Source organism: Aegilops tauschii, chromosome 3, assembly GCF_002575655.3.
Source record: "Aegilops tauschii subsp. strangulata cultivar AL8/78 chromosome 3, Aet v6.0, whole genome shotgun sequence".
Lineage (NCBI taxonomy): Eukaryota > Viridiplantae > Streptophyta > Magnoliopsida > Poales > Poaceae > Aegilops > Aegilops tauschii.
The window spans coordinates 486,740,189-486,754,515 of record NC_053037.3 but is presented as its reverse complement, the minus strand read 5'-3'; the positions used below and the strand labels follow the sequence as shown (position 1 = coordinate 486,754,515).

Below are 14,327 nucleotides of genomic sequence, written 5' to 3'. Positions count from 1 at the left end.
ACGCAGGTCATACAAAAAATAAAGACAACTCCTATGGCTCCTGCCGGTTGTCATACTCATCGACATGCAAGTCGTGATTCCTATTACAAGAATATGATCAATCTCATACATCACATATATCATTCATCACATCTTCTGGCCATATCACATCACATAGCACATGCTGCAAAAACAAGTTAGACGTCCTCTAATTGTTGTTGCAAGTTTTTTACGTGGCTTGTATAGGTTTCTAGCAAGAACGTTTCTTACCTACGTAAAACCACAACGTGATATGCCAATTTCTATTTACCCTTCATAAGGACCCTTTTCATCGAATCCGTTCCGACTAAAGTGGGAGAGACAGACACCCGCTAGCCACCTTATGACCCTAGTGCATGTCAGTCGGTGGAACCTGTCTCACGTAAGCGTACGTGTAAGGTTGGTCCGGGCCGCTTCATCCCACAATACCGCCGAAACAAGATAAGACTAGTAGCGGCAAGAAGAATTGGCAACATCTACGCCCACAACTGCTTTGTGTTCTACTCGTGCATAGTAACTACGCATAGGCCTGGCTCATGATGCCATTGTTGGGGATCGTAGCAGAATTTTAAAATTTCCTACGCATCACCAAGATCCATCTATGGAGTATACTAGCAACGAGGGGAAAGGAGTGCATCTACATACCCTTGTAGATCGCGAGCGGAAGCGTTCTAATGAACGGGGTTGATGGAGTCGTACTCGCCGTGATCCAAATCACCGATGACCGAGTGCCGAACGGACGGCACCTCCGCGTTCAACACACGTACGGAGCAGCGACGTCTCCTCCTTCTTGATCCAGCAAGGGGGAAGGAGAGGTTGATGGAGATCCAGCAGCACGACGGCGTGGTGGTGGATGTAGCGGGATCTCGGCAGGGCTTCGCCAAGCTTCTGCGAGAGGGAGAGGTGTTGCAGGGGGAGAGGGAGGCGCCAGGGGCTGTGGTGTTGCTGCCCTCCCTCCCCCCAACTATATATAGGCCCCCTGGAGGGGGGGCGCCGGCCCTGGAACCCATCTACAAGGGGGGGCGGTGGCCAAGGGGGAAGGGGGGTGGCTTCCCCCCCAAGCCAAGTGGGGCGCCCCCCACCCCTAGGGTTTCCAACCATAGGCGCAGGGGAAGGCCCAAGGGGGGGCGCCCCAGCCCACTAAGGCCTGGTTCCCTTCCCACTTCAGCCCATGGGGCCCTCCGGGATAGGTGGCCCCACCCGGTGGACCCCCGGGACCCTTCCGGTGGTCCCGGTACAATACCGATAACCCCCGAAACTTTCCCGGTGGCCGAAACTGGACTTCCTATATATAATTCTTCACCTCCGGACCATTCCGGAACTCCTCGTGACGTCCGGGATCTCATCCAGGACTCCGAACAACTTTCAGGTTTCCGCATACTCATATCTCTACAACCCTAGCGTCACCGAACCTTAAGTGTGTAGACCCTACGGGTTCGGGAGACATGCAGACATGACCGAGACGCCTCTCCGGTCAATAACCAACAGCAGGATCTGGATACCCATGTTGGCTCCCACATGTTCCACGATGATCTCATCGGATGAACCACAATGTCGAGGATTCAATCAATCCCGTATACAATTCCCTTTGTCAATCGGTATGTTACTTGCCCGAGATTCGATCGTCGGTATCCCAATACCTTGTTCAATCTCGTTACCGGCAAGTCTCTTTACTCGTACCGCAATGCATGATCCCGTGACTAACTCCTTAGTCACATTGAGCTCATTATGATGATGCACTACCGAGTGGGCCCAGAGATACCTCTCCGTCATACGGAGTGACAAATCCCAGTCTCGATCCGTGTCAACCCAACAGACACTTTCAGAGATACCCGTAGTGTACCTTTATAGTCACCCAGTTACGTTGTGACGTTTGGCACACCCAAAGCATTCCTACGGCATCCGGGAGTTACACGATCTCATGGTCTAAGGAAAAGATACTTGACATTGGAAAAGCTCTAGCAAACGAACTACACGATCTTTTATGCTATGCTTAGGATTGGGTCTTGTCCATCACATCATTCTCCTAATGATGTGATCCCGTTGTCAATGACATCCAATGTCCATAGTCAGGAAACCATGACTATCTGTTGATCAACGAGCTAGTCAACTAGAGGCTTACTAGGGACACGTTGTGGTCTATATATTCACAAATGTATTACGATTTCCGGATAACACAATTATAGCATGAACAATAGACAATTATCATGAACAAAGAAATATAATAATAACCATTTATTATTGCCTCTAGGGAATATTTCCAACACATCAACACCGCACCTACCCAATTAGCGTCGGGTGTCGGGTTGCGTGATAGCGGACGGGGTAAGGAAGAGGCTCCATTAGTCGCTGATGACATCGCCATGGATGAGGATGAGGATGGCGATGGCACTCAACAGTATGTCTATACTGGCGCCTACTTAGGGTTTGAGCGTCATGAGTCGGTGCCTGAATTGCCGTCTCCGGAGGCTGAACATATTATGGACGACCTTCCGGTAGTAAAGAAGTCTAGGAAGAGACCGAGGAAAGGCAAAAAAGCTGATTCTATGATCCAGCCGCCTTAGCAGCCTCGGGTTCAAGACTGTATAGATATCCCCGGTGCGGATAAATGGCATATCCCCGGTCAACCAATCCTTCCTGCAGCAGTGCTAGGGGCCAGATTCGGCGATCTAAGGAGACTTCATGACGATGTGCTGCGGATAGAGAAAGGCCTCATCGCCTCGAAAGATCCAGGATACCCACTCTACGTGGTTAACGTTCCGCGGCAATTGTCGTACGTCGACTTCTTCCCCGCGGATAAGTTCTTCCTTCGATTTGATTACATATTCGACATGTTTCACGTGAAGAAGCTGGATTTTACGTTTGTCCGCCTTTATGCCTTGCACATGAACTACATCATCGGGGTTGAGAAGATACCTCATATCTGTGTCGCTGACCCGTACTTCATGCACGAGGGCTTCTTGGGAGTCTGCGCAAAGCACCGTGAATACGCGAGGGAATACATCGTCAATTTCATGCTCGCCAATAAGGACAAGGAGGCGATTCTCGTGCCTTACCATCCCCTGTAAGTCATCCACGCGGATATCCTTCCTTCGATTTCAATCATTCATTTGCACGGTGGAGGCTAATTAATTTGAGGTGTACTTATTTTGCGCAGCGGCGGGCGCACCGTCCTCATCATCCTCTACCCCCGATACTCCCACGCTCTTTACTTGGACTCGTCGAAGAACATTAACAAAAAGGATTACACCCACATCAAGGATGTTCTCGACAGTGCTATGTTTTACTACGACGCACGGGGTGGAGAGGTCAAGGACAAGAAGAGAAGGGGCGGCAGGCCCGCCTTTGGCCATAAGACCGACTTCTGCTGCATCCAACAACCGAGTGATTCTCTTAATGATGGATTCTATGTCCTACACCACATGCTGGAGTACAGAAGGGATCACCAGAACCTTCGCATGTCACCTACATCCGACGATGCCCATATTCTGCAATGGGCAAAGAACGTAGGAGATATCGAGGATCATTGACTTCGAGCTGAGTTCTATCACATCCAGCGCGAACTTGCCCAAATCATCATGAAGGAGGTCGTCGGAAAAACAGGGATGTTCTACGAAGAAGGACAAATGTCGCGGGAAGATGTCCGAACACGGGTAGCCGCTCAGCGTCTCGACCTGAAGCCTTTCACTAGGCTCGGGGACTATCTCCCTGACTTGGATGGATGGAACGACATGTTGGAGTGATTGTCGATATATGACAATGTGTCCGTTTAGTCCATACTTTATGTATGACGAAACTTTGAGTTATGCACGATGAAACTTTATTTGTGATGTAATTAAACCGTCCTCCTCGACTAGCGATGATCACTCTAGTTAGGGGCATTTTGGGTACGATCAACTTTGTTATTTATGCTTATGATATGTTGCTTCTATTTTTGCCAAGTCCGTCTCTTTCTGTTGCTCAACTATATATGTTGCATATCATCGACTCATGTGACGATGCAGGTGCATAGATCATCGATGGCGAAGAAGTGCTACGCCAGGAGTATATATACGACGAGTGGCTGGAGTGTCAGGCCCAGGTGTACCGGTTTCCGGTTTCTGAACGACAGGCAGTAGTTAGTTTAGGTTCACGCTAATGCGAGAGAGGGATCCGAACTCATGTACTGCATAGTTCCGCTCTCACTCAAAGTGATAGCTCTTCTCGCGTATATCATTGTTTAGATGGATGACGATGTAGTTGCAAGTAATCGAGACTTGTATCGCTATTTTCGAGATGATGACGAGAGACCACTTTGTGTTGGATGATGATTATGATGATGACATGATTTGATGAGACTATTTGTATGTATATGCTATGATTACATTTGTATGTGTATGATATGCTAAAGATTATTGTATAAAGCCTATTCAAATACAAAACAAATATGCAGAAAAAAAACAGAAACTAATAAAACTAGCAGTAGCGAGGGGAACAAAGTTAGCAGTAGCGCTTCCTTCTAAAAAGCACTGCAGATATTAGCAGCAGCGCTCTTCACCAAAGCGCGCTACTACTATCCATGTATAGCAGTAGCGTGGGACGACAGGCGCTACTACTACACGTTAGCTGTAGCACCTTATCAGTAGCGCGTCCCCCCGCGCTACTGATAGGCAAAATACCCACGCTACTGCTAGGGTTTTCCCTAGTAGTGCACTGTCGCCCCTCAACCGGTGATGCTCTCCTTGCCACAGCAGCTCTCGCGGGCTGATGCATCAACCTGTGATCAGCCGGCCCGACTTTGTGGCGTACAGGCCATGTCATCCTCTACCCCAAAGCAGCCAGTGGCAAGGCCCACAACAGCTGAAGACGCACCACCGGTTCATATGCCGGCCGCTGAAGCAGCGGGAGGAGACCCAGCTGTAGCACATGCTCAGCAGACCAACCTGGTGGAACAGACTGCTAAGCAGTCTGATGCTTCGGAACCGCCTGCTAAGCAGTTTGTAGGTCCAGAACCGACTGCTCATCAGTCCATCGGTCCGCAGTCGCGTGATCAGCATACCAATGTGTCAGCACTTCCTGCTCAGCAAACCAACGCGTTGGCACGGCCTCCTCAGCACACCAAAAAGTTGGCACCACCTACGCAGAAACCCGACATAGCTTGAACGCATGGTCAACAGTCCGATGCCTCTGCTCCTACAGCCCAGCAGTCCGTCACAGCAGCACCGCCAGCTCAGCGGTCCGGCATAGATAAACCGTCTGCTAAGCAGTCTGTCCAAGCTTCACCGTCTGCTCGGCATTCTACCTTGCAGGCAACCAGACGTTCTGCCAGAAATGCTTCAAGTACCAAGAAGGAAGTGGCCAAAAAGGCTACACCCACGACCACGAGGAAGCGCGGCAGGAAAGTGAAGAGGAAAGAGAACGATTGCCTCTTACTTAAAGCAATCATCGCCCAGAACCAAATTAACAGCGGTAATATTATTTTCTGACGCCATGGATGATGAAGAAGTATTTTTGTTGCTTGCTAAAAGTAAAGCAGACATACTTCAAGCACGCTATTACATCCATGGCCAGCCATTTCTTGTTGGCGAATACTTTGATGAGTGCAGCTCCAGTTGCCCCGAGTTACATGAATATTGCATGGATCTAATGTCAGCAGGTCATCATGGTTTGTTAGTCCACTACAACAAAGATCATTTCCGACACGATGCTGGTTCCATCGATGTGAGTTTCGAGGAGTTTCATCTCTTCTTCAACTTCAACGTGCTCGATGCCACTCTTGTTACATGAATATTGCATGGATCTAATGTCAGCATGTCATCATGGTTTGCTAGTCCACTACAACAGAGATCATTTCCGACACGATGCTGGTTCCATCGATGTGAGTTTCGAGGAGTTTCATCTCTTCTTCAACTTCAACGTGCTCGATGCCACTCTTGTTAGATGCCTGAATTTGTAAGTACTTAACAAACTCTGATCAACTTTTCCATAAAAGGCTGTAAATGATAAACATTTAACTGCATTTTATTCCTCTTAGGGGATTGAACGCGCAGAGAAGAAAAAGGGAGATTGTGTATTTCATAGATCCTGAATTAGCAAATGGCACAACAATACATGGTAAGGACCGACGGGGCTGGGCCGTTAACACGGTCGTCCGTCTCTTCGAAAACACGTCCCATGAAGAATCATTTCTCTGGCCATATCATGAACAGTAAGTCAAGTAAACAACCACGCATACACTTATTGTCTTTTAGATTTCGACATAATTCGTAAGTTCATGGCTTTCTTAATATGTAGCAATCACTGGATATTGGTATTCATTGTTCCAAACAAGAACATAGTTTACTACATCGATTCTTTCAGAGAGTCAACAAATGCCCAGGATCTGACGCATCTTCAGCAATTCATGGATAGGTATTGAATTCTATGATGTTAAAATTAATTTGCATTCGTATCTGGTTCAATAATTAATGTTGTCAAAATTCATCATCATTTACAGCGTGCTCGCATTGTGGAAAACTAAACCAGGGAACCTGTTCAAGAGGGAACTACCTCTGCAGCACGAGATCGTTTTTCCGGTAACACATGGAATCCGTTATTTTCAGAAAATTTATCCAATAGTCTACAAATACCTTTCCTTAAGTTAGTCAAATGTTCAAGCTTCTAAATAAACCTCTTTCTATTTTGTCCAAAGAAAAAATAATACATCTAACATCAGTTAGGTTGTTCCTAACAGGACAAATACATGACTAATTTTGTACAAAAAAATTCAGTGTCCTTAGCAAGAAGCAGGGACCAACCTTTGTGGATACTATTTTTGCAGACACATGATCTCCATCTGCAAATCTGTTGATAGTTGTGACGATCCTCGCGAATTAGTACCAGTAAGTCTATCTTAATTAATATCTTCTACTCCACTCATATGGCACATTCTGATCTTGAAAATACTGCAGCTCATCTTAAAACCGAGGACCCCTGAACCGCTCCCAGCTGGTGAATTGCTGATGGTTCGGAGATTTATCAGCGACTTCTTCCTAGATCACTACATCAATCCCACTAGTGATAAGGAAGATTTCAGCATGCCTTCTCCCGAACATTGAGTAAGAGTTAGCCGCTAAACATATAACACATGGATCCATTGTTTTCCATCTGATGAGGTCTTCGTATTTCGTACACTATGATTAATTATGTAATGCATATATGTGTGGACAAATCATTGGAATTTAGCTACCATATATTCAATTGCAATTGTTGCGAAATCTGATGAATGTTCTTCCTGTGGACACTATTTGTTCAATTGAATATTGTGGCGAATTTGCTTTTTTGCGTGCCGATTCAAAATGGGATATTTTTGTTTATTTGTTCAATTGAATATTGTGGCAAATTTGCTTTTTGCATTTCGATTCAAAATAAGATATTTTTGTTTTAACCTGGCAATTGCTCCGCACACGGTTCAACTAAATGAGTGTGTGCGATCCACATCGGAAAGCATACATCAATCGTAGCGGAACCGTCGGTGATACACAGCAGATCGCAAACGATCTGCGGCGCTACTACGTGTCCGTAGGGTCTCCGGAACCGTTTGTGATATCGCGTTATCGCACACGAGAACTCGGAGTAAACCGTGCCCAATGTAAAATACAATCCCAGTCGTAATTTAAGTTTTTCGAAGAAAAATTAAAACTCCCATTCACCCCCTCTGGTAGACATACTTCGTTACTATAGAGATGTCGTTGCTCGATCCGGTTGAGCCGGGTGGTCAACGCTCAGGTGGCAAGGAAGGACCGAGAGGCAAGGGAACGGCTTGCGGCGGAGGCCGTCGACGAGGCTTACATGGCGGACCTTGGTGCACCAGTACACCGAGTTCGTGGAGGCGGAGCGCCGCCTGTACGAGGAGCGAGCGGTCGGCGGGGCGGAGGTCATCGTCCTCTAAAGAAGAGGAGGCAACGATGGCGGCAGCGACAACAACTTTGACGTTGAAGAATGGCGAAGAATCTTCCCCGACTCCGGCGATGATGGCACGGGGCCTGACCCCATGGGAGGTGGGATGTCTATGGGGACTGGTCGACCCTCGCAAAGTCCGATTAGTAGGGTTTATGTTTCTGTTTAAAACTAGACTATGTTTCGGTGGATGTTAATATGAATTATGTGTCGAGATTCTGACTAAGTTTTACTCTGCAGGATACTCCTCTATTTTTTAGGAGATCGGTAGAGTTGCTCTAACACGTAAGAAAAGAAAAGAAAAACTGAAAAGAAAATTTTGCACAGAATGTAAGATCTCATAAATATAACATCAACTGGGACATAACCAAGTCTCCGTCAACTAAGATTTAGCATAACTGCACCTAAATTGTACATATCGATATCAACTTTGATGGGTTTTCATCTTAGGTCTTTCCTACTGCTCCACGGCTTTATGAATTCTGAGTCCAAGGACGGGAGCAAACAAGAACCTTCTGCATGTTGGAACCTGGAGAGCATGTGATCTTCTGAACTTTGAAAAAAAAAATTGAGACAAAAACTTTGAAAGCGTAAACCTCCTTTTTTTTGCAAACCTCTTGTTCGTGAGCACGACAAGTTTACGGAGGCCCGGGAAGGGCCCAACCGCATTTCGAACACGTCGTTTTCATGTTGGTTGGGCTTGTATATTGAACCACTAGACGTGTAACGGCCCGCTCACTAGCCACTGCATCTTACCCCTCAAAAAAAACTAGTCACTGCCTCTTTCGTTGGATCGGCCAGGTTCCAACCATGCGGCCGGCCCATGCGCCGCGAACCTCCTTTTGTTTTTTGCAAACCTCTTGTTCGTGAACACGACAAGTTTACGGAGGCCCGGGAAGGGCCCAACCACATTTCGAACGCGTAGTTTTCGTGTAGGTTGGGCTTGTATATTGAACCACAAGTTTACGTGTAACGGCCCGCTCACTAGTCACTGCCTCTTACCCCTCAAAAAAAAAATCTAGTCACTGCCTCTTTCGTTGGATCGGCCAGGTTCCAACCATGCGGCCGGCCCATGCGCCGGCGTCGGCGGCGCGCGGAGGCCGGGCGCTGTACGAGCTGTACAGGGCGGCGAGCCGCGCGGCGGCGCCGGCGGTGCTCCTGTGGCGGCGGCTGCGAGGGCTGGAGCACCAGTCGCGCTGGCCTGAGCGGCTGGGCCGGCCGTCGGTCGCGCGGCCTCGGCCAGGCTCGCCGCTCGTGTGGTTCCACGCCGTCTCCCTCGGCGAGGGCATGGCCGCGCTCCCGGTCGTTTTTCACTGCGCGCGCCTCCACCCCGGCCTCCCTATCCTCCTCACCACCACCACTCTCTCCGCCTTGTAAGTCCCACAATCACCACGGAGCATTTGAGCGGGTTATTTTATTTATACATAATGTGGTCAAGCTTTAACTTCCCTTCTTTGTTTTGACAATAGCAAAGTGATAAAGGATTTGCTACCCGATGTTGTCATATATCAGGTGAGTTTGGAGATTGCTCCACACCTTCAGAGCTCTCGTGTTATGCTGAGGTTAATTTAGTGATGCCATGTCCAATGTAGATGATTGGAGAGCTGTTTGGTAACAGGAAATCATTTGTTCTTGCCACATACTCCCTCGGTCCCAAAATAAGTGTCGCTGAGTTAGTAGCGCACATCTTGTAGCACCTCTAACTAAGAGAAAACGCTATACTGTATGTAAAGTGCAGGAGCTTAGCAATCGCGTACGCGTAGGTCATATCCTTAAATAAAATTTGAATAATTAAGGGGCTAATTTTGTTGCATTGGTGCTTGATTAGGCACCGCTGCTTAACTTTATCTGGTACTTGTGCATATAACTATCTCTAGTAAATGGATAGTACGACCATCTCAACACCTATAAGAGGTAATTGTATTGGCTTTATTCAGCTCTCTCAGTAAAACTGTTTCTGCCTCAACATATGGCTAATTGAATTTCTTTGGTAATGCTACTACTGTTCAGCTGTACCACTTAAAATTCTGTTAAGTGGAAATGCTACTACTGCCACTTTGATTATTTATTGTAATATCTGATAGCGAGTTGTGTGAATATAGCTATTTGTCCCTCTAAATTCTAATGATGCATTTGTTGAGTGTCTGTAGTTTGCACCTCTTGACTGTCCTGACGCAATAGAAAGTTTCATTGGATACTGGAAGCCAAGTTTGATTCTTCTCATGGAAAGTGAATTGTGGCCAAACCTCATCATGTCTGCAGCAGAGAAAGGGGTGAGCAGTTCTTTCATGATCTTGTGCATCACCAGCTCTCTGTTAATGATCTTTCCCATATTCTAATTTCTAGAGTCTGGGCAGCCTTTTCAAAACTTCCTGCATGCTGTATGCATGAGCAGATTTTATTGCCTTTGTTGTTTATTAGTGTCTGCATCATTCCCTAGCTAATTGTTTGTTATGAACATGACTGGCCTGCATATTTTCAGATTGCAGTGGCTCTTTTAAATGCCCGCATGTCCTTGAAGTCGCTCAACCGTTGGTCTGTGCCTCTAGGGTTACCATTAGTCTCTCTGATGCTCTCGAAACTATCACTTGTTATCCCACTGGTAAGTAACAGTAGAGGTTTAAACCCTACTTTTATGTTGTACAACTGTTACCCCCATCAGCGTTCATTTTATCTGGTGCAGAGTACCATCCAAGCTGTTCGTTTTCAGTTGCTCCATACACCACCGAACAAAATCCATTTCGCTGGCGATTTAAAATATGGTATTTTATGTTTATCTCTTTTTTTTCTAGTCATTCATTGTTTTGAGAATACGTTTGGTAGTGAACCTATGAGTGGCACAATTCTAAAGGCAATCTCAGGAGCTTGAAAAGATGACCCTGTTCAAAAGTGAAGTGATTTATTGTGACTCATATGATTTACCTAGCTGTTGGTGATGTTGAGGTTCGGGAGAAAGAGTTGAATACAATCAAAGATCTGCAGCGACAGTTCAATGATAGGCCCATCTGGATGGCAGCTTCAGTTCACAGAGGTGAAGAGGAAGGTAAGCACGCCAGAAGTGCACCTTTTGCTATTAAGTGCACCAATATAATTTGTTGTGCATCTGCCGTTCCAGTGAACTGTACGCTCAATCAACTATATGGTGGTCCCCTGCTAGCCTAACCTCTTTGTTGACTTCCTTACAGTCTCCAAGTACAAGTTTATCCATTGCTAAGTGCTGTTCAAATCATGAAATCAACATTAAGTAAAATACCTCACATGATGAATATATCCATGCAATCTTCACATGGCCAATCAAGGGGTCAGAATTGCAAGTTTTAAATGTTTGACAGCTGTTTTTGAAGGGGACTTGGATTAGGAATGGGGAGTAGATAAGCAGATTGCCTTTGCGAGCTGTTATGTTCATGGAATATGCCTTCAATATATTTAAGATTGCCTAGTCAACAGACTTCTGTACTCTCCAGGTTGCCAAAATTTATAATTATAGCTGTCTCTGTTCTTGGAGCCGCCTATCATTTCATATCCTTCTAATTGATCTTCTGTCCTTCCCTTCAGTTTTCGTACCATTCTCGTAGTACACCAATCATGGAAAAGGACCTTGCACAGCGTTTTTTTGTGAAGCAATGTAAAAGAATTCATTTCCTAGGTCATAATGGCAGTGTTCTCAACACAAAACAATTCCTTGAGGCTACCTTAACTTTATTTTTGTTTTTCAGTCATTCTCCGCGTTCATGGCGAGTTAATCAAGGCGTATCCTTCGCTACTTTTAATTCTCGTGCCAAGACATCCTCAGGACATCAAGAATGTTTCTTTAGTACGTTAATGGTGCCTTTTCATACCCCTTCTATTTTACCCTGTTTGGTGTATGAGCCAGTTCCTGAGTACAACGTTAGTTATTTGGCTACTTACCAGTTTTCTAATACTTTCTCCGTTCCAAAATGTAAGTAGTTTTAGACATTGACTCTCTAAGTTGATACTTTGAACAGTATTTTTTTACGATGCGTATGTTGTGTAAAGCAAAAATTTATATACAGTATGGAAATATATTTCACAATGGATCTAGTCATACTAATTAAGCTTTGTAAATGCTACCAGCTCTTTTCCATAATTATGGTCAAACTTTAAAAAGTTTGACTTGGACAAATGCTAAAACTGCTTACAATTTGGAGTGAAGTAAGTATCATATCTTGTTGGTTATTCAAAAATCAAATGATTGTAAATACTTAAGATGAGGAGCAAGTGTTATGGGAGTTACTGTGTTTACTGTATAAGGTTCGAGTACTGTGAATAACAGAACTGTACATGACTTGAAGTTTGATAGTTTTTCTAAAGCATGAAGAGCAGATAACTGAGCGTTGCCAAGTTAGTTTGGTGTGTCAGTGCATGCCCAGCCCACTTGCTTTCGTGTTGTGAACTCCACATGGAGCTCAGGGTTGCCTCTCGTTCTTTATGAAAAACAAACAAAGAGGCTACTCCCTGTAGTTCTAGTGTTTTTCTTGTATTATTTTTAAAGCATAAAGAGCATACGATACATTTTAATGTAAACTTGGTACTACAATGGGCCTGAACCATATATTTGTATACAATTTCTTGCAGGCACTGAAAAAACATAAGGTCAATTTTGTGCTGAGGTCAACAATGGAATTGGTGTCTATAAACACTAGGGTATACGTGGTTGATACTTTAGGTTTGTGTAATCCCTCCATCGGAAAATGTGTGCATTATTTCTGTACAGATTATGTATATATCCATTTGAACTATTAGTTAATGGCAGAAAATATGATGGAAAGCAGGGGAATTAAGAATGCTCTACAGGGTCACTCCAATAGCAGTTGTGGGAGGCTCATTTTTACCTAGCTTGTCTGGCCATAATTTTTCCGAGGCTGCTGCAGCTGGTTGTGCTGTTCTAACTGGTAAGGCAAAGGTATCTACCTATTTGAGCTTGCATCGTTTCTTTGGCCAAATCAGAGCGTATAGAGTTTGATGATTTGCGCTGGCTTTCAGGTCCCCATGTTGGACATTTCTATCATATGCTGGTTGAAATGTGGCAAATAAATCCTCTAGCTGTCAAGCAGGTGACAAGTTGTTCTGTAACTTCCCACTTATTTAAGGGGTCCCTTTACTGAAACATAACTATGGCGCATCATTTGCATTGTTTATTGAATGACTTGCTCTTGCACACCACTAACCAATGCCAAGGGTAGTTCGATCATGCACAGTGGTACTTTCTTGGTTGGCTTTCTTTCTACTTCAGGGATTTGTTAGGAATTAATATTAATGCTTAATGGGGTGAAAGCCATTGACTGTTCTTTAGGCACAAGGTCTTACGATCGGGCCTATTGAAGGCTGGTCTTTTACTTTTCCTCCCATTCTAGAAACCTGATGCCAATGCACTTTTCAGTTGACAGGAGAAGCTGAACTGTTGGAGGTGCTAAAAGAACTGCTTGGCGATTCCAAAGCTCTAGAAGCACGTCAAGGAGCTGCAAAAGATGCATTTTCCATCATGTCACATGGAGTTGTGAACCGTGTATGGAATCTGGTCTCCAGGTTCGCCATCGACTCCCAACAGAAACGTGGAATAGTTGATTAAGCCTATGTAAGTCTCCCCAGTGTGTGTGCATGTAACATGCTTCTTTACTGATGATACCAACATTTAACACATTTATGTCTGCCAGTGGATTTCTTCAGGGACTGCCTCAGTACGTATGGCGACCCTCCCTCGAAAGCCGGAGGTCTCAAGAATTTCTTCGTACAACCTGTTTTGCAGTTTTCATATGATTGTACTACCAAACATCACATGTCTGTTGAGTGGTGACAAAGGAGACAGATCTCAAATTATAGGCAACCCAACTAGTCCTGCAGTCGCTTGAAGGAACGCTGGAACAGTATCCCAATCCTAGTTTTGTCTATTCTGTTCGATTTACTCCTATCTCAGAGATCTAGTATTCCCTCCAATCCAAATTAATTGTCACGGCTTTAGTACAACTTAATATGTTTCTGGAAAATTCTTCTGGGCATAGATTTCAAAATGAGACCCAAATTTAGTTCAGGAAGGTGGCGGATTGGCAGTTAACTGCACATGCTTGATCTTCTACCATGCGCATGAGCATGACCTTTGTCCTTGTCAAAATACTTTATTGGTGGCATCGTACCATCGTGCAGCTTCAGAAAGGAACGGGAATGGCAAACGTATGACCGGTCTGCGGATTAGCACGAGTTGGCTGCCCCCATTTCATTGCGCAACGCGCAGTGCGTGCTTTAACTGCCTGTCCGCATGGAAAAGAGCAAGGCCAACATGTTCCGGTTCGATCGATTTAATCCAGTCACCCGTCCTGGTGTTTCGTTACAATCCAACCACCCCAACACCAACCATTTGATGTCTCTACTATCGT

General features: G+C 45.3%; 1 protein-coding gene across 2 annotated transcripts; it reads left to right on the top strand.

The window, feature by feature from the left end:
* Positions 1-8,967: 8,967 nt before the first annotated feature.
* On the top strand, positions 8,968-13,984 carry LOC109775653 (probable 3-deoxy-D-manno-octulosonic acid transferase, mitochondrial). 2 transcript variants are annotated; one of them, XR_002235858.4, is made up of 12 exons: positions 8,968-9,308; positions 9,405-9,447; positions 10,086-10,208; positions 10,418-10,537; positions 10,619-10,697; positions 10,862-10,978; positions 11,652-11,749; positions 12,532-12,622; positions 12,729-12,859; positions 12,940-13,010; positions 13,337-13,531; positions 13,611-13,984. XR_002235858.4 is itself a non-coding variant. In XM_020334368.4 (12 exons), the coding sequence occupies exons 1-11, from the start codon at positions 8,995-8,997 to the stop codon at positions 13,523-13,525; spliced, it is 1,365 nt and encodes a 454-aa protein (XP_020189957.1). In that variant the 5' UTR covers positions 8,968-8,994; the 3' UTR covers positions 13,526-13,531; positions 13,611-13,984. The 2 variants fall into 2 exon arrangements, 1 of the variants encoding a protein (XP_020189957.1); XM_020334368.4 differs by having other exon boundaries at positions 12,729-12,848.
* The last annotated feature ends 343 nt before the right edge of the window (positions 13,985-14,327 follow it).

What these genes read in the sequence shown, in the direction of transcription:
- LOC109775653 (XM_020334368.4), top strand. Translation starts at nt 8,995, where the DNA reads ATGCGGCCGGCCCATGCGCCGGCGTCGGCGGCGCGCGGAGGCCGGGCG. An exon ending in ACCACCACTCTCTCCGCCTT is followed by an intron (nt 9,309 to 9,404) that starts GTAAGTCCCACA and finishes TTTTGACAATAG; the next exon opens with CAAAGTGATAAAGGATTTGC. An exon ending in ATACGTGGTTGATACTTTAG is followed by an intron (nt 12,623 to 12,728) that starts GTTTGTGTAATC and finishes GATGGAAAGCAG; the next exon opens with GGGAATTAAGAATGCTCTAC.